Below are 27,457 nucleotides of genomic sequence, written 5' to 3' on the forward strand. Positions count from 1 at the left end.
TTAGTTTTTACTTTGTTTCCATGTTGTACCTTGATCCAAATTGGGTGCGATGAAAGAGAAATCATATCCTTAAAGAGAAGTCTAAGAGGTAACAAGATCAGACAATAAGCTATCTGGTTTTTTTTTCCTGTAGGACCTAAAGTCAAGTCTTTCAAGTCCTTTATTGACTTTTTTTTTTACCTTTTTAAATAGGTCAAGATCTGGGACTTTACAAGTGGAAAATGTACCGACAGCCTGAGGGTAAGATACAGCAGGTGGGCATGTGAGGGTAGAAAATAATATCATTTAAATTTGCAAGTTATATGTAGTTCAATAATCAATGAATTGTTTCCTGGAACATCCAAATCATGTGGCAAGACAAGTAATTAATGTTTTTAATAGAATGGCAAAGCTAGAATTTTCAATGTCATCTAGTCCAAACCTCATAAAAGAGGACTGAATGAGATCAGAAGTGACTTTTATGAGGGTCATCCAGCTACTTAGTGGTAGAAATGGGACTTGAGATCAGGTCTTCTGGCTCCCAGTCCAGGGCAGTTTTTACTTTATTTTTTGACAGGGAGTTTTAGAGGTGGCGCATGTCTGTGCTTTCACCCCAGATGGGAAGTTGTTGGTTTCAGGGTCGGCTGATCACCAAATGTTTGGAGAATATCCCAAGAGTTATCAGATGGGCTGTTCAGCCACTCAGAAGTCAGCTCTAAGGAACAACTACATCAAGGCCACTGAAACATGCAATCCAAATCTACATTTCTTGGAATCAGGAGCCACAACAAAGAAAACTAAGAGCAACACCATTTCCACCTGAGGAGGAAAGTGAAAACTCTTAAGACTCAAGCCACATGATAAACAGTTTAACGTTGGGTTAACCCCCAAAAAAGCAACTATCAAGAGAAACTTAAGTCTTCTTAAGAAATGAGTACCTTATACAGTAATCAATAAAGAGTCAACATATTCCAGCCTCAGTTTCTTAAAAGGGACTAAGAGTTAAGTTTTTTGCAGTACTTCACAGGTTATAACAATTTTAAGTTTTTATTTATTAGCACCTGAACAAATTATGACTTAACAGCAAATTTTCGAAGAGGGTACAGGCGTTCTTTCCTCTGCTGTTTTTTTAGTCTTCAGGCTTTCCTCATGTTTATTAAGCCTGCGGCACATGGCATGGGTCTTCTTGGGCCGAAGGTCCAGGGGCTTGTATTTCTTGCCCTTATAGAATTTCCTGAGGTTCTCTTTCTGTGTCTGGTTGATGACAGTCAGGACCCGGGCAATAGATTTTCAGACGACTCGGATCTTAGATAGTTTGGATGCAGCTCCTCCTGTGACCTTGGCCACTCTCAACTGGGAAAGTTCCACCTTTAAATCATCTAATTGCTTATGTAGCTCTTCTTTCTTCTTCCCACGAAGATCCCTGGCCTTGATTTTTGCCACGATCACAGATGCGAGACTCCACCACCGGCTCCAAGGAGAAAGAGCAGCTGTTTTTTTTTTTCTAAATTAAAGGAAATAGTCCTTGTACTTTGTTCAAACTCCACAGCTCATTATCTGGATACAGATGGTACTCTCCTTTGCAGACAGCCCAAAATTGCTCCCGATTGTTGCACTGATGGAATGAGCAAGTCCTTTAAGCTTGAACATCACTACCATGTTGCTGTTAGGGTGTACAGTGTTTTACTGGTTCTGCTCATCTCACTTAGCATCAGTTCATGCAAATCCCTCCAGGTTTCCCTGAAATCCCGTCCCTCCTGGTTTCTAATAGAACAATAGTGTTCCATGACATACATATAGCACAGTTTGCTAAGCCATTCCCCAGTTGAAGGACATTTATTAGATTTCCAATTTTTTGCCACCACAAACAGGGCTGCTATAAATTTTTTTGTACAAGTAATGTTTTTACCCTTTTTCCTCGTCTCTTCAGGGTATAGATCCAGTAGTGGTATTGCTGGGTCAAAGGGTATGTACATTTTTGTTGCCCTTTGGGCATAGTTCCAAATAGCTCTCCAGAAGGGTTGGATGAGTTTCACAGCTCCACCAACAGTGTAATAGTGTCCCAGATTTCCCACATCCCTTCCAACAATGATCATTATCTTTCCTGGTCATACTGGCCAATCTGAGAGGTGTGAGGTGGTACCTCAGGGAAGCTTTAATTTGCATTTCTCTAATAATTGATGATTTAGAGCATTTGTTCATATGGCTATGGATTACTTTGATCTCATCTGCAAATTGCCTTTGCATATCCTTTGACCATTTGTCAATTGGGGAATGGTTTTTTGTTTTAAAAATATGACTCGGTTCTCTGTATATTTTAGAAATGAGTCCTTTGTCAGAATCATTAGTTGAAAAGATCGTTTCCCAATTTACTACATTTCTTTTGATCTTGGTTACATTGTTTTTATCTGTGCAAAAGCTTTTTAATTTAATGTAATCAGAATCATCTAATTGGTTTTTGGTGATGTTCTCCAACTCTTCCTTAGTCATAAACTGTTCCCCTTTCCATAGATCTGACAGGTAGACTAGTCCTTGATCTTCTAATTTGCTTATTGTTTTTTATGTCTATGTCCTATAACCATTTGGATCTTATCTTGGTAAAGGGTGTGAGGTGTTGGTCTAATCTAAGTTTCTTCCATACTAACTTCCAATTTTCCCAGCAATTTTTATCAAAGAGGGAGTTTTTATCCCAATGGCCACTCTTTGGGTATCAAACAGCAGATTACTATAATCAGCTCCTGCTTTTACACCTAGCCTATTCCACTGGTCCACCACTCTTTCTTAGCCAATACCAGACAGTTTTAATGACTGATGCATTATAATATAATTTTAGATCTGGTAGGGCTAAGCCACCTTCTTTTGCTCTTTTTTTCATTAAGCTCCTGGCAATTCTTGACTTTTTATTTCTCCATATGAATTTACTTAACAATTTTTTCTAACTCATTAAAGTAATTTTTTGGAATTTTGATTGGTAGGGCACTAAACAGATAGTTTAGTTTTGGTAGAATTGTCATTTTTATTATAGTAGCTCTACCTATCCATGAGCAGTTGATATTTGCCCAGTTATTTAAATCTAATTTAATTTGTGTGAGAAGTGTTTTATAATTGTTTTCAAAGAGATTATGAGTCTGTCTTGGCAAATAGACCCCCAAATATTTTATATTGTCTGAGGTTACTTTGAACAGTTTTTTAAGTTACAAAGAATTTTACAAGTTTCTTGACTTAATTGTACTAGAAAATATATTCCTGATTTTATAACTTTTGTGCATGTTGCTGTATTATAATTCCAATTTTATTGAGTTGTCATCTGTCTTCATTGTTATACAAACCGTTCAGAAAGTGGGTAAGTGTGAGGCTTTGAGAGTCAGGTAAGAGCTTGTGACTAGGAGAAAAGTTTGGATCTCTTCTCCTTCCATCTCCAGTCCCACATTGTTGCATACACATCAACCTCTACTTACCACTAATATACGTGTTAAATTGTTACCTTTTGACCCTTCAGACTCTTCCCCAAAGTACATTTCCCACAAAGATAGTTTGTTGTCATTTGTCTTTTCACTGTTACCAATATTACCTATTCTAAATTAACAGGCATTGTCCACTCTAGTCAAAGTATCTTGCTCTTGCTCTGATGAGGTCTCTCCTCTCCAGGTAACATAGGTGCTATTGAGAGGTCCACAGTGATTACTGGTGATCCCTGGCAGTGTCTGGCAGGCAGGCTAAGGAACTGATCCTATGGCAGGAGACCAAAGCTGTCGCCAGAGCCCAAGTGAGTAGGAATGGCTTCAGTTTTACTGGCTTAGTCCTCAGTAATATGCCCTAGAAAATAGACTGTGTGCCTGTGTTTGAAAGGAAGGCTGGGTGGGGAGACCGGTAGTGGGTCCAAGAACACTGAGCCCACCATGTGATCTATCCCAGGTCCCTGACCGAGTCAGTGCCCTGCGCTGGTCCTCTCCTCGAACCTTTGCCCTGGATCAAACCTAATTTAGAGACAAGTGGGAAAGGGCCTCATGCCCAACATTTTCAGGTGAAATAGAAGAGAGATAATAGGGGCCTTCAATCACTAAGCAAAGGGGAACTCTGGTCAGATTACTGCCCCTGTACACTATTTGGGTAAACTATTCCTGGAAGAATTCTGATTCTTAGAAAAGGCTTTAATCACCTCCATTTCAATCTTGTCTAACCCAGGAATGACTGTGGTAGGAGTTGATAGGATTTAGAAAAATTTGGACAATTTTCTCCCTTCTATTAATTTCCCAGACTTGACTTTAACCTTCAATTGAATGACGGTGCTTGAGAGGGACAGTCTGATATCTGCTATGGACTTGGTCCTAGATAGCTGCTGTCTCCTGAGCACAGTCACTTTTGGGGATCTAGGTTCTCTTGACCTTAATCCTGGTAAGATCTTAGGTAGGTCTTTCTTCCTAAGTTGAGGCATGAATAGAAAAATCTTCAAGGTACTTTTTATCTAATTTAGAGCTGCCTCTCTCTAAAGTTGATCTTATTTGAGTCATGAGTACAGATCCTGTGAGGCATGAGAAAAAGTTCCAAGTTTAATCTTTGTTTCTTTCACTTTAGGGATGAGTTATCTTACAATTATCATCATATCGTTTTCTAACCACAAGGAATACGGATAGTTTGATTATCTCTATTTGTATCCCTAGTCCCTAGCATGCTGCCTGACTTATGGATTAATATTTATACATGATTCATTTATCATTTTGTATTCATGATAATTGCCCAAATATATAGAGTTCCTTGAGAACAGATATGTCTTATATTTTATATCTCTTCTAGGTTCTAACATGGGCACTCAAATGTTGGTTACTTTGGTGTGGCTAAGATTAACTGATTACTTTAGGGATTCCTGCAGATAAACTCTTACTGAATATGGATTGAAACTACCTACTTAAGAAAATAATATACAGGGGGCAGCTTATTTGGTTCAATAGATAGAGCACTGGCCCTGTTTTCCTGAGTCAGGAAAACCTGAATTCAAATCCGACCTCAGACACTTGATGATTACTTAGTTGTGTGACCTTGGGCAAGTCACTTAACCCCACTGCCTTGGGAAAAAAAATAATATACATACAAATATATGCCAAACTGTTTTCATCTGTCCCTCAACAGCAGCAGAAAAAGATAACTATGTTGGGGTGCAAAGAGACTTTTAATTTACAGTTGGAAAATCCCAGTGGAATCGAATTGGACATCACCCAAGCCAAGTCTGAGTCTGGTAAGCTGGCAAAGGATCCAAGAGAACAGAGCAGCCTAAGGGGGGAAAGGTGCATGGTGAGGGCCTGAAAGCTTGCTCGGGCTCTAACTCTGCCCTGGGAGTGGCAGATTCATCTTTTCTCATGGCCAGCTCAGGTGTCTTTTGGAACATGGCAGAACTTACCCTCAGAGGAGACTGGGACACCAACATAAGGCAGAAAAAAGATGAATACGGGAAGCAAGAAAACTTGAGAAGAATATGAGATTAGAGAAAAAGCAAGAGGGCTTGGAAATAGAAAGAGGGACCTAGCAGGCCTGTCTATCTCTGTATTGACTCTTTAGATTCATTCTGGTGCAGTCACAGCCTCCATGTGCTGAACTGTTCTGATAGCCTCTGAGGACCCAGATATGAATCTCTGGGAGAGGCCCAACCTATAGCTGGTGAGCATGGCAGTCGTTATTGGGAACACAAAATGCTGTATAGCACAAGGAAGGAAGAACATAATATTTTGACCAGTTCAACAGGTCCTATAGTGAAAACCTTAAAAGTGAGACTATGTCCTTGTGTCTGTTACACTAGGGTCTCTTCTGTTGTAAGGAAGCAGTCAGCTGTGTGGAGCCAAGACCTGGGCCTCCCCAGCAAATGGCTGTAGGCAGGGCAATGAGTACTTTCTGCTGTGAGAATAAGAAGACTAATCAGAGGCAGTCAGTCATGGAGACAAAGTCTGAGAATGCTGCAATGCCAATTTTTCAATATATTTACTATGCAAAAAATTCATTAAAACCACAAGTTCTATATAGTCTGATCTGTCACTGATGAACTAACTCCTCACCAGAGCTGGGTGAAGTTGAATCGAATTTTCAGCAGGTATCGCATATGAACCTGATTAGGGTTATAGACAATAAATTCATTATAATTGAGGGTATAGCCCTCTGGGTTCAGAATTCCTGTATTACTTGCTGGTCCTAGGGGCACTGTGGATCCATTCCTGTCAAAGGAAAGAAGATAGAAAGGCTTTATTAAAACCTGTCTGGTCAAGGAATAGAAAGAATGGAATTAGTCAAAATAATTGTTAATACTTACAGAGTAACATAATGGGAGGGATTGGGAGCCATTTTGCCCATTCCCTTGGTACTATGTTTGCCCTGCAGCAGTCCTGCTGCTTCTGGATTGGCCTCTAGCAACTCATTACATTCACCCAGGGCTACCTACACAAGAAAATATCCTTGAAATTCACATAACATGTTTCCCCTCTAATAGTTGATAACTAGGAAGCATTTTAGCAGAATCACTGTCATACCTTCTCTCATTAAAAGATTCTCTTAATTTAAGCATAAGAGAGTGGAAGGCAGGTCATATGTTGATCATTTACAAGTCTAGAACCTGAACCCTGATCTTTTGGCTCCCAGTAAGCCCTCATGGCATTTTCATCATTCTTTACCTCATTTCAGCTAAATACAAGTGTTGCAGAAAATGACAGAACCTAAGAAAGGGTTTTTATTTTCATGCTCTCTTCCCACCCTGAGAAGGGCTTCAACTGATAGGCAGTGGGCCCTATCTGCTGAGCCCCTTCCTTACCTCTGAGAGCAGCAGCAGACCTACATCCTTCAGGCGTGAGGCAAAGCAATAGTTGGCACTCTTGGAGGACATGTCAGCAAAGTATATTCCTTTTCCAAACTGCAATTGGCAAAGGCCTAGGTCAGCACTGAGCCCATGGAGGAAAAGGTAGAGCTAAACATACCACCAACCCTAGATTTTAAACATCTTGAGCAAAACTTCAGCTCGTTTTCTGGAATTAGGGGTTTAACAACTTTAATTGAGTGGACAGAATGAAGGTATAGAGCCTTTGGTTTTCAGTGCTCTAAGGGGAAGAAAAAAGGAGCAGCTTTTTCATTTTAGGAGTTAGAAGCCTTCATAAAAAGTGTTTAGAAGTTAAAGAAGGAAAAGCTCTAGTTGTCAAGAGAGTTAAGAATATCTAGATCCTATCTCCTATTTTCCTTAAAATGCCTAAGAAACAACTGTGAAGTTTGGGTGGGAGTCCATGAGGAGGTGGAAAAGCACCTCAGTTTCCATCAATCTCAAGACTTCACAGTTCCAATTTCCATGACTACTGAAGAAAATTGAGATCTAACTTCTTGTGTCAGGCTAGGGCTAAGGGGAACCTCCAGAATTCTCATCAGAACAAGAGTTCTACTCTAAAGACATTAAAGAAAAGTCATGACATGTTCAACCTGAGAATTACAACTGTACTCACCATGTAGCCTGTCATGGGAGCTTCAGGGGGAGCAATGCGAAGTCCATGGCTTAGAATCCCCACCCAGTTACCCAATCGGGAACCATGCCACAGCAGCATCCTAAGGGAGAGCCAATAGTATCAACCTGTGTTTTTTGTTGCTTCCCTTCCAGTTAGGCTTTGGATAGGATCAACTCTCCATTTTCCTTTCCTCCCTCTGCAAATCATACTCTGTTCTTTAGGGAATTAGTTGTAGAGAGATCAGACAGAAGGTTTTCTTTACAAACTCAGACCTGTTGGGAAGATCCTTCCTGAAGGCTTCATTCTCACCCTCTTTCTCCACTTCGAAGACATCAAGCAAGGTCATAGTGTAGTCGTTATGAGTAGGGGCATGGGTGGAATGTAAATACTGCGAGATCACCTGGATGAAGGGATGAAAGAAATTATCAGTATTGGACTTGGCATCACTGACTCCGCCCCCCCCATGGGCTCCTTGATGCATGAAGGTAGAAGTATCTTTCTCAGATTCCCAAAAGATTTCACATTTTAGGAAGAGGCCTCACTCAGCTAAAGTCACACGGATGATAAAAATACGGATTCTTTTCTTAATGGATTTGAGAGCCTAACATCAGAAATAATAATAGGAAAAGGAAGCAGTTTCAATAGGGGGAAAGAGAAGATATTTTTTATCACTTTGAATTCATGACAGGAATGGTCCAGGGGGCGAAGAGCACAATGCAGGTTTCTATAATGCTGGTCCAGTGGGTGCTCTGGGGTCTTCAGCTCTGTCTTCACCAGTTTGATGGCAATTTCAATGTCCCCCAGGGCCTAAATGAGATATATAGCTGTGAGACAAGGCTGCTGGGACTAACAGGCTTAAGGGAAGTAGGCCATCAATCAATCCACATATCTCTTACCTCTAAAAGTTGTATCTTATCTTTCAATTCTTGCTCTGTTCGGATTAGTGGTGGAGTACGAAGCCTAGGACAAGAGATATAAGCAAATGTTAGTAGCTCACAAGAAGAATAACTCAAAAGGACTAAGAGAAATTCCATCACAAAGTGGGCTGAGGAACCAGATTACTTAGTGGAGACCAAAAACAGAATAGAATTTCCAGGATATGAAGAAACTGGTGCTCTGAATAGGACAAGAGAGAAAGGAAAAAGTTTCTAATTAAGATTTGAGTCACAAAAAAGGACTGCAGAATTCCTTACTACAGGGATGCTTATTGATACTTGATTCATCTCCTGATAATAGGTTTTCATAGGAGAATGGCTATACTACTTTTACTGCTGTAGAAAATAATAAGGAATGAATTTGCTTGCAGTTAAAGAAAGGGGTATTCTTCAGGTACTTACAAAGCTAGGTTCAATTCTTCCTAAAACTAGAAACTAAGTTAGCTGAAGATTAGGGATATAATCTGACACAAAGACACAGATTCCTCAAGAAAAGATTACATTTAATCCAAACCCAGCTTTCCAAGTTATTCAATTCCAATTTTGGAACTAAGAAAGACCTTTTACTCTCAAGGGCTAAGAGAAGGTCAATACTCTTCTTCTGCTGGTAAGTTTCTTGGCAGGGATGGAGAAGACAGAAGATTGAAGGGATGTAATGATGGTGATGCCCCAGATGCAACCTTACCCAAAGTCATGTGGGATTCTGGTATAGAACTCATTACATGCTTCCACCAGGCTCCGCCCACCAAGACCAGACCGGATACAATCTTCTATCTTCTTGAGTGACTGGTAACCTGCCTTGATTTGTGCCACTGTCAGCTTCCCTGTAGGCCCAATCAAAACACCAGATTTCCTAAATGAGTTTCTGATCTATCCCTTTAGACCATTTAAAGGAAACTCAATGCACCCAATCTTTATGCTATCCCCAATTCAGTACTTCTATCAGGGAAGTCCAATCTAGATTTATGGGGGAGAAAGAAGATCCCACTTTGAGATCTGGGGAAAGAAGGGAAGAATTCATTACAAGGCTCATACCCAGCGGGGCTTTTTTGATATCATACTTCATCTCTACCATCATTTCTTCCATGGTCTGAATGTTGCAAATTAACTCTATCAACTCTTGGACTGGAAGCTCCAGCTGAGACTCTACTTTGGGAGGCGAAATGGGAGCCACTGTCCCTTCCTTTGATTCTTCTTCACCCTGAGACAGATTATAGAACCTATTTAGAAAGGATTTATAGACATAATCTAGTTCTAGTCACATAAGTCCCTTCTACCTAACTCCTAACAAAGTCATGCAGTCTGCTTGAGAACCTCCTGGAGTAGCAAATTCATTATTTTTGGAGGCAGTTCATTCTATTTCTAGACATCCTTTAATTATTAGAGTTCTTTTTTCTGGACTAGATCTATGACTTCATTGGCATAAGGAATACTCCATGAGGAACTTCCTGAATCCTTGGTAAATTAAGTCTTTTGTAAAGAAGTCTTAAAGAGGGGCAGCTAGGTGGTGCAGTGGATAAAGCACCCTCCCTGGAGTCAGGAGTACTTGGGTTCAAATCTGATCTCAGACACTTAATAATTACCTAGCTGTGTGGCCTTGGGCAAGCCACTTAACCCCATTTGCCTTGGAGGAAAAAAAAAAAAGAAGTCTTAAAGAATTGCCTGGGGCAGTGAGAGCTTAAGTGGCCATAAAGAGTTGAGACTGGACCCCAGGGCCAGCTCTCTACCCACTTTACTTCTCAAAAAAGTTCATTCTATCGAGTCTAGTGTATGTTTGTAGTTTTGCCCATTTCTACAACTGTCCTCTAAAGAAACACAACATCCTTTTCAAATGCTTGAAAATCCCACGTCCTCTTTTACAAGTTAAATATCTCCAATTCCTTAGGCTATTCCCAGGGTTCTTTTGCTTAAAAAGAGTTAGAACTGAACACAATGTTCTAAATGCAATTTTATCAATGTTTGACATTGTTGGAGCACTACTTTTCTATACACCCCTCTTCAACTAACAGTAAAACAGCAAATAAAAGTTTCCTATAATCTGCAAGGATATGAGAGTTCTGCTCCTTCCCTGTCTACTTTGTCTCATTCTCACAACCATAATTAATCAAGATTATCAGTCACAAAATTGGTGAATCCTAATCTTCAGGGAATGGTCAATTCCCAGGGAAAAAGGTAGCTTTACCTAAGGTGAGCTAACTATAGCTTTTCCCCAGAGGAAATGTTAGGAAATACCTGAGTATTGGTTGTATAGTCCATCTGGAGCATATCATATTTTCCAGGAACTTTCTCAAAGCTGCCACGATCTTCCCAACTATTCTTTGTTTTATCAAAAAATCTGTGGAGTTCAAAGAAGAAGGGAGAAAACAATCACATAGATGAAGTTACATGACTATTTTCATACTCTGCAGAACAACTTTGCCTCATCACAAAGGATCTTTGCGAAGCCCCACTTACTACATAGAATGTTCTCATATTACCATCCCATAAAAAACTATACTCAAAGGAATGGAAAGAGAGAAAACTCAAGAGGAATGAACAGGATTCTAAGGATTTTCAAAGTATGATTACATGAATCCTTGAGCCTAGACACAGAAGAAATAGCTCCCATTTTTCTGGTCATAAAAAGCAGGTATTTCTAAGGATTTGCAGGTCTTGGGATACATATTCAAGGGAAGGGAGAAGTTGATATAAAGACAGTTTCTGATCTCTAGATATTCTCCAGACATTGGAAGTCTCCTTTCCTCCTTGTCTTTTGAAATAATACAACATACCATCACATACTTGAATTTTATGGTCTCTAGTTAGCTTCAGAAAAGTCAGGCAGACAATTCCTACTTGACTAAGAAGGTAGCATCTTCATCAAAAGAAGAGATGCTTTGGTGGATATTTTCCTGCCCACTTGCTAGGGCACTCACTTCTTTTGAAATATTTCTTTGGCTTTGTTTAGGTCCCCAGAACAAGTCACCAAACTGTGCTGTCCAACCTTCCCAACTGCAAAGGAAATGCCAGTGATAATGTCAGTCCTAAAGAGAAGCTCAATCCCTGTACAGTTGCTTAAGACAGAGAAAAACTTAATTTCCTCATGACTGCTATTCACTACTAAGGAAAAAGCAGGCCACAATGGTTGAAGGAGACAAAGAAATTCTAGGGGTAGAGAAGTCTGGTAGAGTTTGAGGATTTGTTGATTCTTTTAATACAGATAATACATTTACCATAAAAGAAAGCAAGACCCAAATCTAATTGCCCATATTGTTTTGACAGGGTCATCTTGGAGTCTGAAGGATGAACATTTCTTGAGAAGGGTACTGTTTCTCTTTGTACTTCCACCTCAAGAGCAGGAACTATATTAAATTTCTTTACTCAAGAAATCCATATTTCTTTGCATCACTCCAACCCTTCAGTTCCCATATGATCAATTCTAATCCAGAACACCCTTCATTTATTAGCAAACTGACCTAACTTTTCAAATACGATACCCCTCTCCCCCGCCCATGCTCCAAACCCCTTTTATAGCCATCACCTCGGCCCCATCTCATCCAGACACTGAAGTTTCTCTGTCCATCATCTTCTAGCAGTTGGATGATATAATACTTGTTATTGTTGAACTGGAGATTGGTCTACAAGGATTGGAATAAAAAAAAGAGCACATAAACATAAGCTGGGTTAAATAGGAAATTCATATTATTTATTTTATTTTTTAGGTTTTTTTTTTTTTTTTTTGCAAGGCAGTGGAGTTAAGTGGCTTGCCCAAGGCCACACAGCTAGGTAATTATTATTATTAAGTGTTTGAGGCCGGATTTCAACTCAAGTATTCCTGACTCCAGGGCCGGTGTTCTACCCACTGCACCACCTAGCTGCCCCAGGAAATTCCTATTAAATGAGTTCCTTACATACAAACACCAATTTTCCCCTGGGAAATAGTGTAGAAGAGAGAATTTTATGAGCAAGAAAAATGAGAACCAAAAGAAACTACCATTTCCTGATAGCTTTTAAAAAAACATTCTGCGATTCAAATCATGCATAAGAACCAGTGAACATTCTAAAGCTCTGAACTTAGTCCTAGATAACCTGTTCTAGCTTCTTCTCTTTTGTCCCTCTGCTCCAATTCCCACCATTCCCTCCTTCCCCATCCTTAAAGCTCCTAAACCATTTGATCCTCTTCATTCTTAATTTATTCTAGTATATAGTGATTATTTTTCCAAGGAAAACAACAAACTCAAATCTGCAAAACTATACTAGTTATTTGGTTCCAGTTATTTCTTTTGTTAGTACTGACCACCACCAAGGCTTGTAGCAATCTGATAGAGAACTACAAGCAGGACAATGAAAGAAGAGGACAAAGAGCAAGGATCTCTTTTCCTTCAAGTTGGTATGTGGAGTAGGGGCCATTCTGGGGAGAATAGGACCAGGAAGTAGTACATCGGGGCAAAGTACAACTGTGGTTTGACTGGAGTGAGGGAAAATCCACAAAGTAAAGCTTAGCTTAACATTGGAATACTGTTCCCTACACTGTCTGGTCCACTCCATACTTTCTTTGCTAATGTACACAGACTTTTCTTCCCTTCGTTTTCCAGCTTCCTATTAATTTAGTTAGAACTGACTTTCTAATTTGCTTAATCCACTCTTTCTGAAGATGAAGCATAAAAGAAACTTCTAGGTTCTCAGTGAAATAGTAAAGATAACAGTTTTATAACTGGAAAAGCTGTTGTAATTAATGGACCTATTAAGTAGAAAATTTCCTTTTTTCCATTCCCCATAACCTCTTCTTAATAAGAACTATAAAAGTAACTATAAAAAAAGTCTCAGAACAATTTTTGGTAATGTAATTTATTTTGCTCTTTGAGAAAAGGGTATCATATATCAACCTGCTAACAAACAGCTTAAAACATCTTGGGAAATATTTAATAGTAGGTGGGCTAGTATTGTGTTATAGATGATACTGCCAAATAGATATTACCTAAGGTAAGGAATTCTGACTTAGGAGCATATGAACATATGGACCCTAACAATGAATAAAAAAGACAGTTTTCAGTGGAGCCAAGATGGCGGTGTGAAGGCAGCATTTCCCAGGAACTCTGACCCCCCCCCCCAAAAAACAAAGGATAGCTCTAACCAAAATTAAGAGGGCAGAACCCACAGAATTATGGAGTGATACATTTTGCCAGTCCAAGATAGCTTAGAGGTTCCGAGGGAAAGGTGTGTTTCACCAGGACCAGGGTTTGGAAAAAAAGCCGTGACACAGCCCAGCCCAGCCCAGAGACCACCAGCAACAGCTTGAAGGCCGTGAGAGAACTCTGCTCCACCAGAATGCGTGTAGAGTGAGGAGCACTAGCTGCAGAATCTGCAGAAATTCTCACTAGCTGTGAGAATCTGGAGAAATGCACCCCCAGAGAAGATAAGGGAAGTCTGCAGAGATTTCTCTGCTCTCCCTGGAGTAAGACTCTGCTGTTTGCCTACACTCAGATATAACAGTTTGGGGTTCCATACTAAATAACCAAGCTAGATCTCTCCTTATAGCCCCAGGGCAGAGGGTAGTGCTGTGGTCATCTACATATCAAAGCACAGAATAGAGAGCATAAGACCTTGGAGGAATAAAGGTCCCAGTGGGGTGTCCCCCCCAAAAAATAACCCCAAAGCCTTGAAAGTTCTGTAAATTAGTCTTGGACTGAGGAAATGAGTAAACAACAGAAAAAGAAGAATCTGACCACAGAGAATTACTTTAGTCCCATGGAAGATTAAAACACATAGATGACGACAAAATCGAAGTTTCTATATCCAAAACCTCCAAGAAAATAGAAAATGGGCTCAGACTATGGATGAGCTCAAAAAAGACTTTGAAAAGCAATTAAAGGAGATGGAGGAAAAATTGGGAAGAGAAATGAGAGCGATGCAGAAAAATCACGAAAACCAAATCAAAAGCTTGGTGAAAGATATACAAAAAAATACTGAAGAAAATTATATGTTAAAAACCAGTTTAGGCCTAATGGAAAAAGCAAAACAAAAGGCAAATGAGGAGAAGAATGCCTTAAAAAACAGAATTAGCCAGCTGGAAAAGGAGATAAAAGAGCTCTCTGGAGAAAATAACTCCTTCAAATGCAAAATGGAACTAAAGCAAGCTGATGACTTTGCAAAAAATCAGGAAGAAACAAAAGACCTTGAAAACAGATCCAGAAGAAATAATTTTAAAATTATTGGGCTATCTGAAAGCCACAACCAGGAGAAGAGCCTAGATTTCATTTTTCAAGAAATAATACAGAAAAATTGCCCTGAGATCCTAGAAGCTGAGGGTAAAATAGAAATTGAGAGAATTCACTGGTCACCCCCTGAAAGAGATCCCAAAAGAAAAACTTCCAGGAATATTATAGTCAAATTCTCAAACTCCCAAATCAAAGATAAAATTCTAAAAGCTGCCAGAAACAAGCAATTCAACTACCAAGGCTCCATAGTCAGGATTACACAGGATCTGGAAGCATCTACATTAAGGGCTCGTAGGGATTGGAATATGATATCCCAAAAGGCAAACGATCTTGGTTTATAACTGAGAATCAACTATCCAGCAAAACTGAACATCCTCTTTCAGGGGAAAAGATGAACTTTCAATGAAACAGGAGACTTTCAAATTTTCCTATTGAGATGACCAGAGCTGAACAGAAAGTTTGATCTCCAAGTACAGGACTCTGGTGAACTACTCAGAAAAGAATTAACTATGAGGAACTTGATGATGTTGAACTGTTTGTATTGCTGCATAGGAAGAAGATATTGCTAACTCATATGAACGTTCTCATTTATAAGAGCTGTTAGAAGGAGCATATACAGAGAGGACATAGGAAGGAGTGGAATATAATGGTATGATGTGGTAAAGGGATGGAGTCAATGGGTGATGGGGGAAAGTACTGGGAGGAAGGAAAAGGAAATGAAGAAGAAGCTGAGAGATTTCACATAAGAGTCAAGAAAAAGCTTTTTCAATGGAGGGGAGAGGGGAAGGCAAGGGAGAATGAATGAGCCTTAATTCTTATAGGAAATGGCTCAAGGATGAAATGACATACACACTTAATAGAGTGAGGAAATCTGTCTTGCCCTGGAGAAGGATGGGAGGAAAGGGATGGGATGAGGGGGAATGGGGGGTGGGGAAGGGAGGAATAGGTGATAGAAGAGAGGGAAGATCGAGGGAGAGGGTACTCAGATTCAACACACTTTGGGACAGGGCCTGAATGAAAGGAGAGAGAGAGAGAGAGAATAGAATAAATGAGAGTGGGGAGAAACAGAGTGGAGGTACAACTAGTAATAGCAACTGAGGGAAAAATATTGAAGCAACTTCTCTGGTGGACTTATGATAGGGAAAGCAACTCACTCTAGAGAAAAAGCCATTGAAATCTGAACACAGACTAAGGTACATCTTTTCTCTCTCTATTCTTGAGGTTTTCCCATCTTCTTGGGGGGGGGTAGGGGGTTTGTTTATTCTTATGTTTACTCTTATAACATTCAATTTACATCAATGTATGGCATGGAAACAATGTAGAGACTGTCAGACAGCCTTTTGTGGAGGGGGAAAAATTACAGAATTCACAGCATTGCAAAAAATGATGGGTACATATTACTATTGTATATAATTGGAAAACAAATAGAATGTTAAAATGTTTTAAAAAAAATACTTTTCAAAAGGCCTTGCCTTCTTACCTGATTCAGCATAACATCATATATATCATCCCCTTCACAATATACATGAGCCTAGAAGAATACAGATCAGACATAAGGAGATCTGACATTTACCAAAACAATTATTTGCAAAGTACTTTTACATAATGAAACCTCCTAATACCTTGAGGGAGGTTCTAAGCTCTATCATAGTCCTCACTTTAGGAGAATGAGGTTCAAAGAAGCTAAACAAGTTGCTCATAGGCAGCATTTGAAGAAGGCAGTATTTGAACCCAGATCTCTTAGAACTCCAAATCCTGATTTCTACTCTTTCTGACACCAGGACAAGTTGGGCCCTGAGAAAGCCCTCAGGATTTTGCTCATCTCTACTGCTCTGACAGAGCAAAGCTTCAATGAAAATGTGTCAGAAGTGGCCCTGACCAAGGCATTCATGCTCACTTGCAGATCCCAGAAGCAGGAGTAGCTGACTTCAAACACCTACTTCCTTGTCCTGTTTTCAGCAACATAGAGATATAGTACAGTCATCCTTACACCTCTGACTGCATAGCCCTCCCTCACGTGCATCCAGTTCCCTTGCTGATCATGGCATCACCTTCCTGATGTCATGTTCTTCCTCAAGAACAAAGAACAACACCCCCAGAGTTCCCATCCTATGGAATAGACTCTCAGGGGATGGGGCACATAATCTGTTAACAATGGGGAGATAAAGCTGACACTGCCCTATAGAACACCAAACTCTAGGGATGAATTTTAGCAGTAGCATCTACCAAAGGGAAGACATTATTTTCTAAATTAAGGATTAGATAAAGGGTCTCTCACCTTTCCCACCTTAACTGCACACTCTGGGTCCACTGGAGCTTTGCCCTTCAGTAACAAGGTCTTCACAGTTACTGAGGAGATACAGATAAGCACTGTTTACAACTGGTGCTGGAATAAAAAAAATAGCCAGCACCTTTTTCATGTGTAATCTTCCTATTTCCTGATCAGTCTTTTATGAATAACTAGGAGAAAGGAGGCCAAGCCAAAATCTAGAAAACACTTCTGCTTAGTAGGCATAACAAGGTTGAAAAACCAGGAAAAAAAAAACAGAGGAGGATTTCTCTGATAAGAGAATGAAAAGAGGAAAATCAAGAGTAGTATGAGATGCTGCAGAGTGGTCAAGAAGGATTAAGATTGACAGAAAACATTATATTTGACCATGAAGAAATTCCTGGTAACTTTGGAGATGGCAGTTTTAGATCAATGATATGGTCAAGCAACCTTCAGTGGCCCCAAAGGATGGTTACCTTAGACCATATCTCAAAAGAACACACAAGCTACCCAGCAGAGTTGAAGGATCCAATATAAGCCTCTTCCCCAAAACTGCCCTTGATGCTACCCTTCTTTACCCCCCTGAAGCTGACCTCTGTTCTCTTTGTTCTTGTCATTATTCTCAGCATCATCTGCCACAGGTTCTTCCTTCACTCCTTGTACGGAGAATTCACCTCGGGCTTTCTTGGCTTCAGAAGGGTATTCCATAGATAAAGCATTGGATATATTTCTAGTACTGCCTCCATTAGCTTCAGTCAACTCTATAGCCACTAAAGGCAAAAAAGAGATAAAAACATAACATAAAGAAAAAGCAGAAAAAGCAGATCCCCAGATCTCCCTGGGAGTAGGGTAGAAGGAAGGACATAAGGGGAAAATTTTAGATGATACAAAACCAAAATACATTAATAAAATAGTTTTAAAAAAGAGGATATAAAATATGACTTTTTTCTCTGAAAAATTAGTATTTTTCATAAAGGATGAGTTGGGTAATAACTTCTACACATTACCAACAATTCCTAAATCCAATATTCTTGACATTCTTTGAGTAGTTTCCTCCATGATCTTTAATACTTGAAGAGTTAATGGCCCTGATCATTTGGCAACCAGAGAATGATGATAAGCTAGGGAGCTAAGCTCCTCAACTTATAATGTTTTTGATGATTTTTAGTCCTTACTCTTTAATTTACTCTATAAATTGAAAGTTGTTCTTCACAATGTTCTCCTTGCTCCCCTGTAGGAATCATCCTCTATGCTGAAACAATGAATAGGTTTTTCTCCTTAGTGTATCTTTATCTATCCCCCTGTTCTCTTCAGTATATATACTTTTCTCAGTATGTCTTAGAACTTCTTTGTACACCCCATACCTTATATAACTTGTTCCATCTTTCTCTACTATATGCATAAGATTATCCAATTGACTACTTCTTTCTCCACATATCAAAATCCCACGTTGAATTTCAGGCATTTTAAAATTAAATTAATAAACCTGAGAAACTACATATACCTGAAAGCTGGCGCTCTATTCTGCGCTGGTATCCACTTTTGCAATTGGTCTGTACCATGTTGTCCACATCCAGGGTATAACGTTTTCGGCCAAACATCACATCTATCTTTGACTCATTGCTTTCTGTTAGAGCTGCCTCCAGAGCCAGGCAAGTTTTAACATCATATGGGATCCAGTCATCTTCCTCATCGTTCTGCCACTGCCAGACAAAATCTAAAGGGTAATAATATAATAAGGAAGATTTTGTAGGAGTTAGGGTGAAGAAGATAAAAGACAAAATTTTGAATTACCACCTCTACTCATCAGAAAGGTCTCAAAGGAAAATGTAAGTTGCATTTCTTTCCTCAAATTGTTACTAGGTCTTTCAGATTTGAGTCAATAAACATTTCTTAGGTGCTTAATCTTTTGCAAGCAATCTACCATCCAATGGTCCTGGAAACCAAACTATCTAATACAGAAATCCTAAGAGCCAAATTAGCCCTCTGACCTTCTACTTATAGTCTATAAAGAAAATCCAGGGGCGGCTAGGTGGCACAGTGGGGGCAGCTAGGTGGAGCAGTGGATAAAGCACTGGCCCTGGAGTCAGGAGTACCTGGATTCAAATCCAGTCTCAGACACTTAATAATTACCTAGCTGTGTGGCCTTGGGTAAGCCACTTAACCCCATTTCCCTTGCAAAAAACAAACAAACAAAAAAAAAGAAAATCCAACAAAACTCCTTTTTAATGATAGTGCCATGAAACAAGGAAACTATGTTATGATTAGAGAGAGGCACTGTAATCATTATGTTGACAACAAATGTGATTTGTACAAATTACAAGTTTTGCATAAGTAATAAAATAATAATAGATTTATGGTATCTGTCCCTAAATTGAACACCTCCTGATAAAAGAATAGACACTTACAGGAGTCCTTTTCCTTGATAGCAACAGCAATTCTCCTCTCAGACCTTGACTTTGTATTCCTCTGGACCATCTTCTTAAAGTCCACCTGGAGCTTCATGTTTCCACTCTCTGATGAAATATTTACCAAAGCAGTTCCTTTCCTGAAAGAAAAGCCCAATTTGAGGCAATCATTCCTATTCAAGTTCCTAAAATCAAAACCTTGGTAACTGTCATCCACAGACCTCCAGATCACTCCCCTTTATTTATCAATGAGTTCAGTTCATTGTTCACAATCTTTCTCTCCTCCACATTAGTGACTTTAAAATACATACTGACCCTCCCTCAAAAACCCTATCCATTTGGTTTCTTTACCTACTCAACTTTTCACAATTTACTCCTTCATCCCATTTCAACCACACGCAGAGACTGTCATACCCTAGATCTTTTAATCACCCACAAAATACACTACTTCCATGTTCAAGAATTCCCCAAATTCCTTCTCTGACTATAATCTTTGCTTTCTGTTGTCAACCCAATTCTTTGTCCACACAGTAATCTCCAATTCCTTGAACCCTCATTTCTCCCTCAGGCCATTCACTACAGTAGCCACACTTTCCTTTTTTTCCCCATCTTGACCTCTTGTCAAACCAGTTGAATCCCTCACTCCTTTATCATATCACTAATTGCAGTCTGCCAAGCCTCAGTCTTGGATCATTCCTACCATGCACCATCTCTGCTCTTATATACATATTGCTAAAGAAGGTAGAGAAAATCATGCAACTGTTCTGACAGGGTCTATTAAAAACTTTAGTTACAAAATTTCAACTGGGTTCTCAATGCTTCTAGACAATCTCCTCCTTTATTAAACTCACTTTCCCATTCTTCACAGCACTCTTCCAAACCATTTCATCCTTCCTCAAATTTCTAATGGCATCCACCCCCCTTATCCCACTCCCTCACCTGAGATCCTTGTCTCAAGTTTTACAGAAAAAAAATTGAGGCCATCTGCCATGAATTCTCTCTTCTACTTTCTTCCTTATCCCATACATGTGTGTGTGTGTGTGTATGTGTGTGTGATATATATATATATATATATATACATATATTTATATATATACCCTCTGCCACTATCTTTCTTTACCCATCTCACATAATAAAGTAGCCTTACTCCTTTCTCTCTATATACAACCAATTCCATTCCATCCCATCTCCTCAACAGATTGCCCCCACTGTCCTCTCCTACTCTATCACTTACTTTCAATCTCTTCCTATTGGTTCCTTCCCTACCTGCAAAACATACTCATGTCTCTCCATCCTCAAAAAACCCTCTCATGATACTTTCATCCCCTTTATATCTTCTGAAAAGGCTAATAGGTGCCTCTACTTTCTCTCCTCTCACTCTCTACTCAACACACTACAATCTGGCTTCCCATTTCTTTGTTCCACCAAAACTATTCTCTCCAAAGTTACTAAGGATTTCTTAATTACCAAATCCTGCAGCCTTTTCTCATTCCTTATTCTTCTGAACTTCTCTAGTCTTTGACATTGTTGACCACCTTCCCCTGGATATTCTCTTGAGTTTTCTTTTGAAGGTCTCCTTATATCTACTGGAACCTTCCTTCTCCATCTCCTTTGCAAAATTCTCATCTACATTCTAAATGCTGGATTATAGTTGAAATCATACTCTCAAGTCAATTCTAGGCCCCTTCTCTTCTCCCTTTATAATATTACTCCCTCTCTACTAATGATCTCTCATCAGCTCCCAAGGATTGAATGATCATTTCTATGCTGATGATTCTCAAATCTACCTATCCTGCCCTAATGTACTGACTTCTAAGTTTGCAATCCCATTTGCCTTTCTGACATATAGAACTGGATACTGTTCAGTAGACAAGATCTTTCCCCTATTATTGTCAAGACAACACCATTCTCCCAGTTCCTCAGGCTCCTAAGCTGGGTATCATCCTTGATTTCTCACTAACTTTCACCCCACACAGCCAATCTGTTGAGAAAACCTATGGATTTCACCTATGACACATCTCCCAAATATGTGTCTTACTAGCCTCTGATCTTGCCCTCACTCTAGGGCAGATATTTATCACCTCACACTGGTAGATTTGCTTCTCTCATTTCTTTCTCCACACTTATCCATCCTCCATTCATCCTACAAAGTAAGTTTCCTAAAGTGCAGGCCCAAACATATCACTCCCATACTCCAGGATCAAAAAAAAATACCCACATGTTCTAATTCAGTGATACTAGTATTCCATGAACAAGATCCTCAGCTATTCTCCTTCCTCATCTCTATCTGTGGGTTCCCTGGCTTGTGTAAAGTGCCATCTAAAATCCTACCTCCTTTTAATTCTAATGCCTTCCCTCTTTTAATCACCTCTGATTTGTCCTGTATACTGTTTGTACATTTTTGTTGGCCTGTTGTCTCCTGTTAGACCGTGAGGACAGTCTATTGCTTCTTTTTGTATTCCCAGTGCCTAGAATAGAGTGGGACATACAGTAGACACTGAATAAATGAGCTAGACTCAAATTTCTTAATACCTACAGAGGAAAACACGAAAGACAAACTAAATCCATGAAAGAATCAATCCAAAAGAATTGCCAGCAAGGGGGAAAAAGGACATCTGGTTCTCCAGTAAAAGAATCAGTGGTTCCTTGATGGAAGAAAGACCAAGAATAACCTAAAATGCAAAAATGAAAGATTTGCCTCATGAATCTTATCATTATCTCACTAAACTAGATGCTGTAGAACATTTTTGAGATAGAGAAAAGGATGGAGTGATCCTCCATTCAACTGATTCATTAAAATTTTGGTGAACTTTTCCATTGACCTTCTGAGAGACTCTAGAGGCTAGAGATATTTTCTTATTGCAGTCAGCAACTCCCAACTGAGATAAAAACTGGATGAGACAAACTCAATGCAAGTACATGTCAGAACATGGTCCCTGAATCTCATGTACCTCAGATAGGAAAGTATCCCCAGGGAAATTTTATTCCAAATTATCCCTTTGAACCAAATCTTAACCTCTGATATGGAAAATGAGAGGAAATTCTTAATCATACTGACCTGAAAGCCTCTGTGATCTCTGTATCCTGAGCAGAAGAATACCAATGCCAGACGCCTTCTGTGTCTTCCCATTGCCAACGAAATTTAATGGTAGGTGAGGCTGTCTCACTCTTTTCAGATTCTGGCTCTGGGTCTTGAAGCTTTATCTTTGCTGCTGGAGAGAAAACAGAAATGGAACTTGGGGACTGTCCAGAGGGGTGCGCCAGTGGGGTGGGTACCAAAGGGTAGAACCTGGACTATCCGTCATAGATCTGAGGGGCTGGTCGTATAATCAGGGAGACCTTGGTTCAAATGCTACCTAGGACAATTCCTAGCTGTTTTACTCCCTCCCTCCGGCCGGGTTCACTTCTCTAAACTTCAGTTTCTGTCAGGGGGTTTGGACTAGATGGTTACTAAGGTCCCTTCCAGTCCTAGCTTTGGATATACGAGATGAAAGGTTGGACTCAGGAGCATCTAAGGTCCCTCCTCTGTCTGGTCAAGTTAAGTCAAGAAGCGCCATGAGACGTTTGCTATGTGGTATCCGGGCACTGCCAAGCGCTACTAGCTCTGCCCTCGGAGGACTCAGTCTTGGGTGAGGGGCAACACTGGCAGATGTAGTTCTGGATCCGGACCCAGATCCGCCCAAGGCAGGGCTCGACTCGTTGGTCTTCAGACGGAGCCTTTCCCGCTGGAGTCCTGGTGATGTCTCATCTGTCCTTTGCACTGGGAGCCCGTGCTGCTGTCGGGGCTCCGTGGGGCGCATCGGGGGTGCTCGGAGTCAAAGATCCCGCGAGGGGGACGGAAAGAATGAGGGGCCCGCCAGCCTGCAGGCGCGGGGCAACGGATCGGGAGAGGCTTCGGTCGGACCTCTGACCCTCGACCCCCGACCCCCGCCCAGTCCGCGCAAACCGAGACTGGGGAGAAGCCCCACCCCCTCCTAGGCCCGGAACGCTCCCATTCCCGTAGGCTACTCGGCGGGCGGCGGAGAGGTGAGCCCCGGCCTCTTGCAACCCCCATTCCCGAGCCCCGAAACCCGCTTCGAACCTCGGGCGTGGCCGGTGCCTCTCCCGCGCGAGGGCATGGTACCCTCTCCCCCCACTTTTCTGGTCCACTGTCCGGGACCGCTCTCTGGATACGACGCATGCGCACTACGAAGAAACGGGAATTCCCGCGCAGCCCAGCTTGACGTAAGTTATCATTTGCATACCGCCGAGAGGCTCATGGGATATTCGCCCTCTGTTAGAAAGAGTCGGGATTTTCTGAGCTTTATATAGCGGCGCCCGGGCGGGAGCATTGCGTGGGGCGGAGGGAAGCTCATGAGTGGGGCCACGAGCTGAGTGCGTTACGTCACTCTCACCCAGCCCTTGGGAAGGTCTGAGACGAGGGCCAAGCGCGGCCCTAGCAGGGCTCCTCCCGCGAGCGTGGGGGGGTGAGTTCCCAGAAAATGGGTCCCGGCTCGGGGGGCAGAGTGGGCAGGAGAAGCCCTCGAGCTCCGTCTTCCTCCGCCAAGGGGAGCGGGCCTGGGCGGATGCCTCCCCCCGCCGGGGCTTGGAAACGACTCACGGCCGGCGAAGTGAGTGCAATGGCTGAGGTGGGCTACCTCCTGGAGGATCCCATAACCCAATTCAGACTACTCTCCCCCGCCCCGGCTTTTTCATGCAATACTTTTTATTTGCTTTTTCCCAATTCAGACTACTCTCCCCCGCCCCGGATTTTTCATGCAATACTTTTTATTTGCTTTTTCCCAATTCAGACTACTCTCCCCTCGCCCCGGCTTTTTCATACAATACTTTTTACAAATACTTTTTATTTGCTTTTTCCCAATTCAGACTACTCTCCCCCGCCCCGGATTTTTCATACAACACCTTTTATTTGCTTTTTCCCAATTCAGACTACTCTCCCCCGCCCCGGCTTTTTCATACAATACTTTTTATTTGCTTTTTCCCAATTCAGACTACTCTCCCCCGCCCCGGATTTTTCATACAATATTTTTTATTTGCTTTTTCCCAGTTCAGACTACTCTCCCCTCGCCCCGGATTTTTCATACAATACTTTTTACAATACTTTTTATTTGCTTTTTCCCAATTCAGACTACTCTCCCCCGCCCCGGCTTTTTCATACAACACCTTTTATTTGCTTTTTCCCAATTCAGACTACTCTCCCCCCGCCCCGGCTTTTTCATACAATACTTTTTATTTGCTTTTTCGACTAGCAAGGTGCTGCCCCTCTTTTTTTTAAAGACCTTTATTAAGTTTGCCGTTTTGTGGATTTTTGAAAAAAAAAAATCAGGTGTACTTTTATACAAATTAAAAAGGAGGTTCCTAAAAATTTCAATTTGACCAGATATGGCCCTCCTTTTTGAACTTCCTTTTATTTGTATTCCCGCGGCTCACAGGAGGCGCATAATAAATAGTTATTAAATTGAACCTCTCAAAACAAAGAGAATTTACATTGGGAAACATAACTATCCTAGTACTCGAATAAGGCATTTCCTGGAGTGGGAGGAGAGGGCTATGAAAATAGTAATGATTGAACAACTTTTACTAAACACATTGATGCAAAAATGATTTCCAAAAAACGAATAAGCTACAGCAACATATTGGAAAGATTCACTTTATAACTAATTATATTTAACCCAGGAGTGCAAGTTTGGTTTAACATTAGGAAGCCCTTCTGTAGAGGGAAACCAACCTAGGATATTTGAGAGAAATGTCACCTCCCCTTGGGAATGCATGTTATTTTTTATAAGCTTTCTTACAAGAAAAATATGCTCTAGCTTTGGTATTGTTTCAGGTTCTTTGCAATTTCTGATTGGACTTGCTTTAAAAAATCTTTTTTTTATTATGAATTTAAGATGCAAACATGGCCATTAAATGTAAAACAGAACAAATCATGGATCAACAAACATTTATTAAATGTCTGTTACAGAAAACTGGGATCATTCCTGCCTTCAAAGCACCTAGAATCTGTTCTGGATCAGAAGAAGATTGCCTGCCATGGGGTTATCTACCAGGTCTCAATTTCTCACTAAAATATTTGTATAATTACATTAAGGAAGGACCTACAAATTCCCAAATAATGCTCTGGATAGGGAGATATTATAGTACATAGATTAAAGGGAGGAATTAGCAGCAAGAATTTACTTCTATTCTTTTGAGTCAAAAAAAAAAAGAAGCTGAAACAGAAAGTTCTTCCTTTACAAGAAATCTCCCCATTATACAAATAACTTTATGTATAGAATTTTTTTTTAGGTTTTTGCAAGGCAATGGGGTTAAGTGCCTTGCCCAAGGCCACACAGCTAGGTAATTATTAAGTGCCTGAGGCTGGATTTAAACTCAGGTACTCCTGACTCCGGGGCCAGTGTTTTTTGCAAGGCAAATGGAGTTAAGTGGCTTGCCCAAGGCCACACAGCTAGGTAATTATTAAGTACTCCTGACTCCAAGGCTGGTGCTTTATCCACTATGCCACCTAGCTGCCCCTATGCATAAAATTCTTAAAGAAATTTCAGGCAACCACCAAAGCTTAGGGGCAGGAGTTGGGGAAAGGGTAACATACTCCAAAAGCTTAAATTTACATCAATTTGGAGGGGTATCTTCTTATGGTTTGCAAATTTGTTTTGACTTGTGATTTGGAATTTTATTTAATCCTCTCAATAATTCCATGAAATTGGTACAGTGTATATATAAATACATATACACATAAATACATGCAAAATACATGATACACATATATACATGTGTTAATATTTGTGTGATTAGATTTCATCAATATAGGTATTAATATAGATAAGGATATATATTGATATAGATATGGAAATACCTCTTTTATAGAGGAGGAGATTGGGGTTTAGAAAGGTTAAGCAACTTGTAAGAAATGTACACATGTTAACTATATAATACTTTCTTTATTGTTACCATTATTTTTTATTTATTTCATAATTCTGTTTTTTTGTCATGTACAATATATAATATGTCTTTAGTATATTTTATGACAAATGTAAAGATATTGTGTTGTGTATTCCTGATATATAGGAATATATAAAATAGCCTCTGATTTCTCACACTAAATTCATCTCCATTTCTAATTCTAACACTAATCCTAACCAACTCCAATGCTAACCCTCTGACTCTAATTCCAATAAGTAAAAATTGCTACAGAATGGTCCACTTGTGTAAAGCGAGAAATGTCCATATATGAAACTGAGTTTTGTTTTCTTTTTTATATATAAATGAAATTTAACACAATAGTAACCAAAAATTGTGTTTGTTTGGATCCCCTTCTAAAATTCTTTTTTGTTTTCTTCTGTATATCATTTTAAATGTTTTGTCAACATTGTTGACTTTCCATCTCAGAGATGTTATGTGCCAACCAGTTCTCTGAACTTTTGATAAGATTCATGAAGAAAATGTTTCTGCTTTCATATGCCAGACTATGCTGGCATCAAAACTCCCTTCATTCCTACATTGGGGAATTAGATATTCTCTCTTTCCTACTTCTCTGCCCTGGTCCACCTCCAACTATGCTGTCAATACTTTTAGACTGGTTTTACCATGGGAATTACTTAATCTCTCTTTTTTTTTAACCTCTTTGGGGATTAGGAAATTGGGTGAAAATGACTGAATCAGATTGGTTTAAATACAGGAGATGCTTTGTTAAAATTCTCACAGATAATGGAACCCTGAAACTCTAAGTGAACCTGAAGAAAGTGGTGAAGTCCATCCAAGGACCAAGAAGAGAACTGCTGTTGGCCATCAAAGACCAAGGCTCCTGTAAGTATCTGCCTTTTGATCAAGAGGTCTTTATCTGGGGGACAAATATCATTAGCCAATTATTATTTTCTCATTCATAGATATATTTCTACTCTGTACAAATCATATTCCTTGTTGACATGATTCATGACTCTTTCAAACTGTATTATAAACAACTTGCATTATGAATATTATCTTTGTTCCTTGGCACCATCTTTTAAAATAGGTTTTGTTGGGTTTTCTTCATAAAACAAAAACAAAAGAAGACAAATCTGGGAACAAATCTGTTTCTTGACAACTCTACGTTGAATTCCAGGACCATTAAGCTAGATATATTGCTTTCAAAGATTAGGCATTTAATAAATATTTAGTGATTTCAATTTATCCTAATTTAATTTTTCAGATTAACAAGAATTTT

At 40.0% G+C, this 27,457-nt stretch overlaps 1 protein-coding gene, 1 long non-coding RNA gene and 1 pseudogene across 6 annotated transcripts; 1 reads left to right on the top strand and 2 right to left on the bottom strand.

Annotated features, from left to right (window-relative positions):
- Positions 1-661: 661 nt before the first annotated feature.
- On the bottom strand, positions 662-1,485 carry LOC141521952 (large ribosomal subunit protein uL29-like; annotated as a pseudogene).
- Positions 1,486-2,530: 1,045 nt separating this feature from the next.
- PARP2 (poly(ADP-ribose) polymerase 2) lies at positions 2,531-23,453 on the bottom strand. Of its 5 annotated transcripts, none has more exons than XM_074234973.1 (20): positions 23,336-23,453; positions 22,313-22,463; positions 19,255-19,394; positions 18,351-18,563; positions 17,440-17,616; positions 16,856-16,926; positions 16,058-16,108; positions 11,901-11,997; positions 11,296-11,371; positions 10,613-10,715; positions 9,416-9,581; positions 9,066-9,204; positions 8,342-8,405; positions 8,118-8,252; positions 7,718-7,845; positions 7,446-7,545; positions 6,770-6,868; positions 6,275-6,399; positions 6,024-6,179; positions 2,534-5,247 (listed from the first exon to the last, which is right to left on the bottom strand). In XM_074234973.1, the coding sequence occupies exons 1-20, from the start codon at positions 23,370-23,372 to the stop codon at positions 5,100-5,102; spliced, it is 2,376 nt and encodes a 791-aa protein (XP_074091074.1). In that variant the 5' UTR covers positions 23,373-23,453; the 3' UTR covers positions 2,534-5,099. The 5 variants fall into 5 exon arrangements, with proteins under 5 accessions (XP_074091077.1, XP_074091075.1, XP_074091074.1 ...); XM_074234977.1 differs by having other exon boundaries at positions 2,536-5,247; positions 22,313-22,466; positions 23,336-23,450; XM_074234976.1 differs by lacking the exons at positions 22,313-22,463; positions 23,336-23,453 and adding an exon at positions 21,791-21,893 and having other exon boundaries at positions 2,531-5,247.
- LOC141521953 (uncharacterized) lies at positions 23,409-27,450 on the top strand. The gene is made up of 3 exons (XR_012478091.1): positions 23,409-23,478; positions 25,220-25,304; positions 26,959-27,450. It is a non-coding gene; the product is annotated as an uncharacterized LOC141521953 (long non-coding RNA).
- Positions 27,451-27,457: the final 7 nt, after the last annotated feature.

This window comes from Macrotis lagotis, chromosome 4 (assembly GCF_037893015.1).
Source record: "Macrotis lagotis isolate mMagLag1 chromosome 4, bilby.v1.9.chrom.fasta, whole genome shotgun sequence".
NCBI classification, from domain to species: Eukaryota; Metazoa; Chordata; class Mammalia; order Peramelemorphia; family Peramelidae; genus Macrotis; species Macrotis lagotis.

Bases quoted from the DNA above. Each gene is read 5' to 3' on its own strand.
- PARP2 (XM_074234977.1), bottom strand. From the start codon at position 23,372: ATGCCCTCGCGCGGGAGAGGCACCGGCCACGCCCGAG. The intron at 9,205-9,415 runs GTATGAGCCTTG...TTGGGCCTACAG, and splicing joins TATCAAAAAAGCCCCGCTGG to GGAAGCTGACAGTGGCACAA. The intron at 7,546-7,717 runs GTCTGAGTTTGT...GCTCTCCCTTAG, and splicing joins AGGAAGGATCTTCCCAACAG to GATGCTGCTGTGGCATGGTT.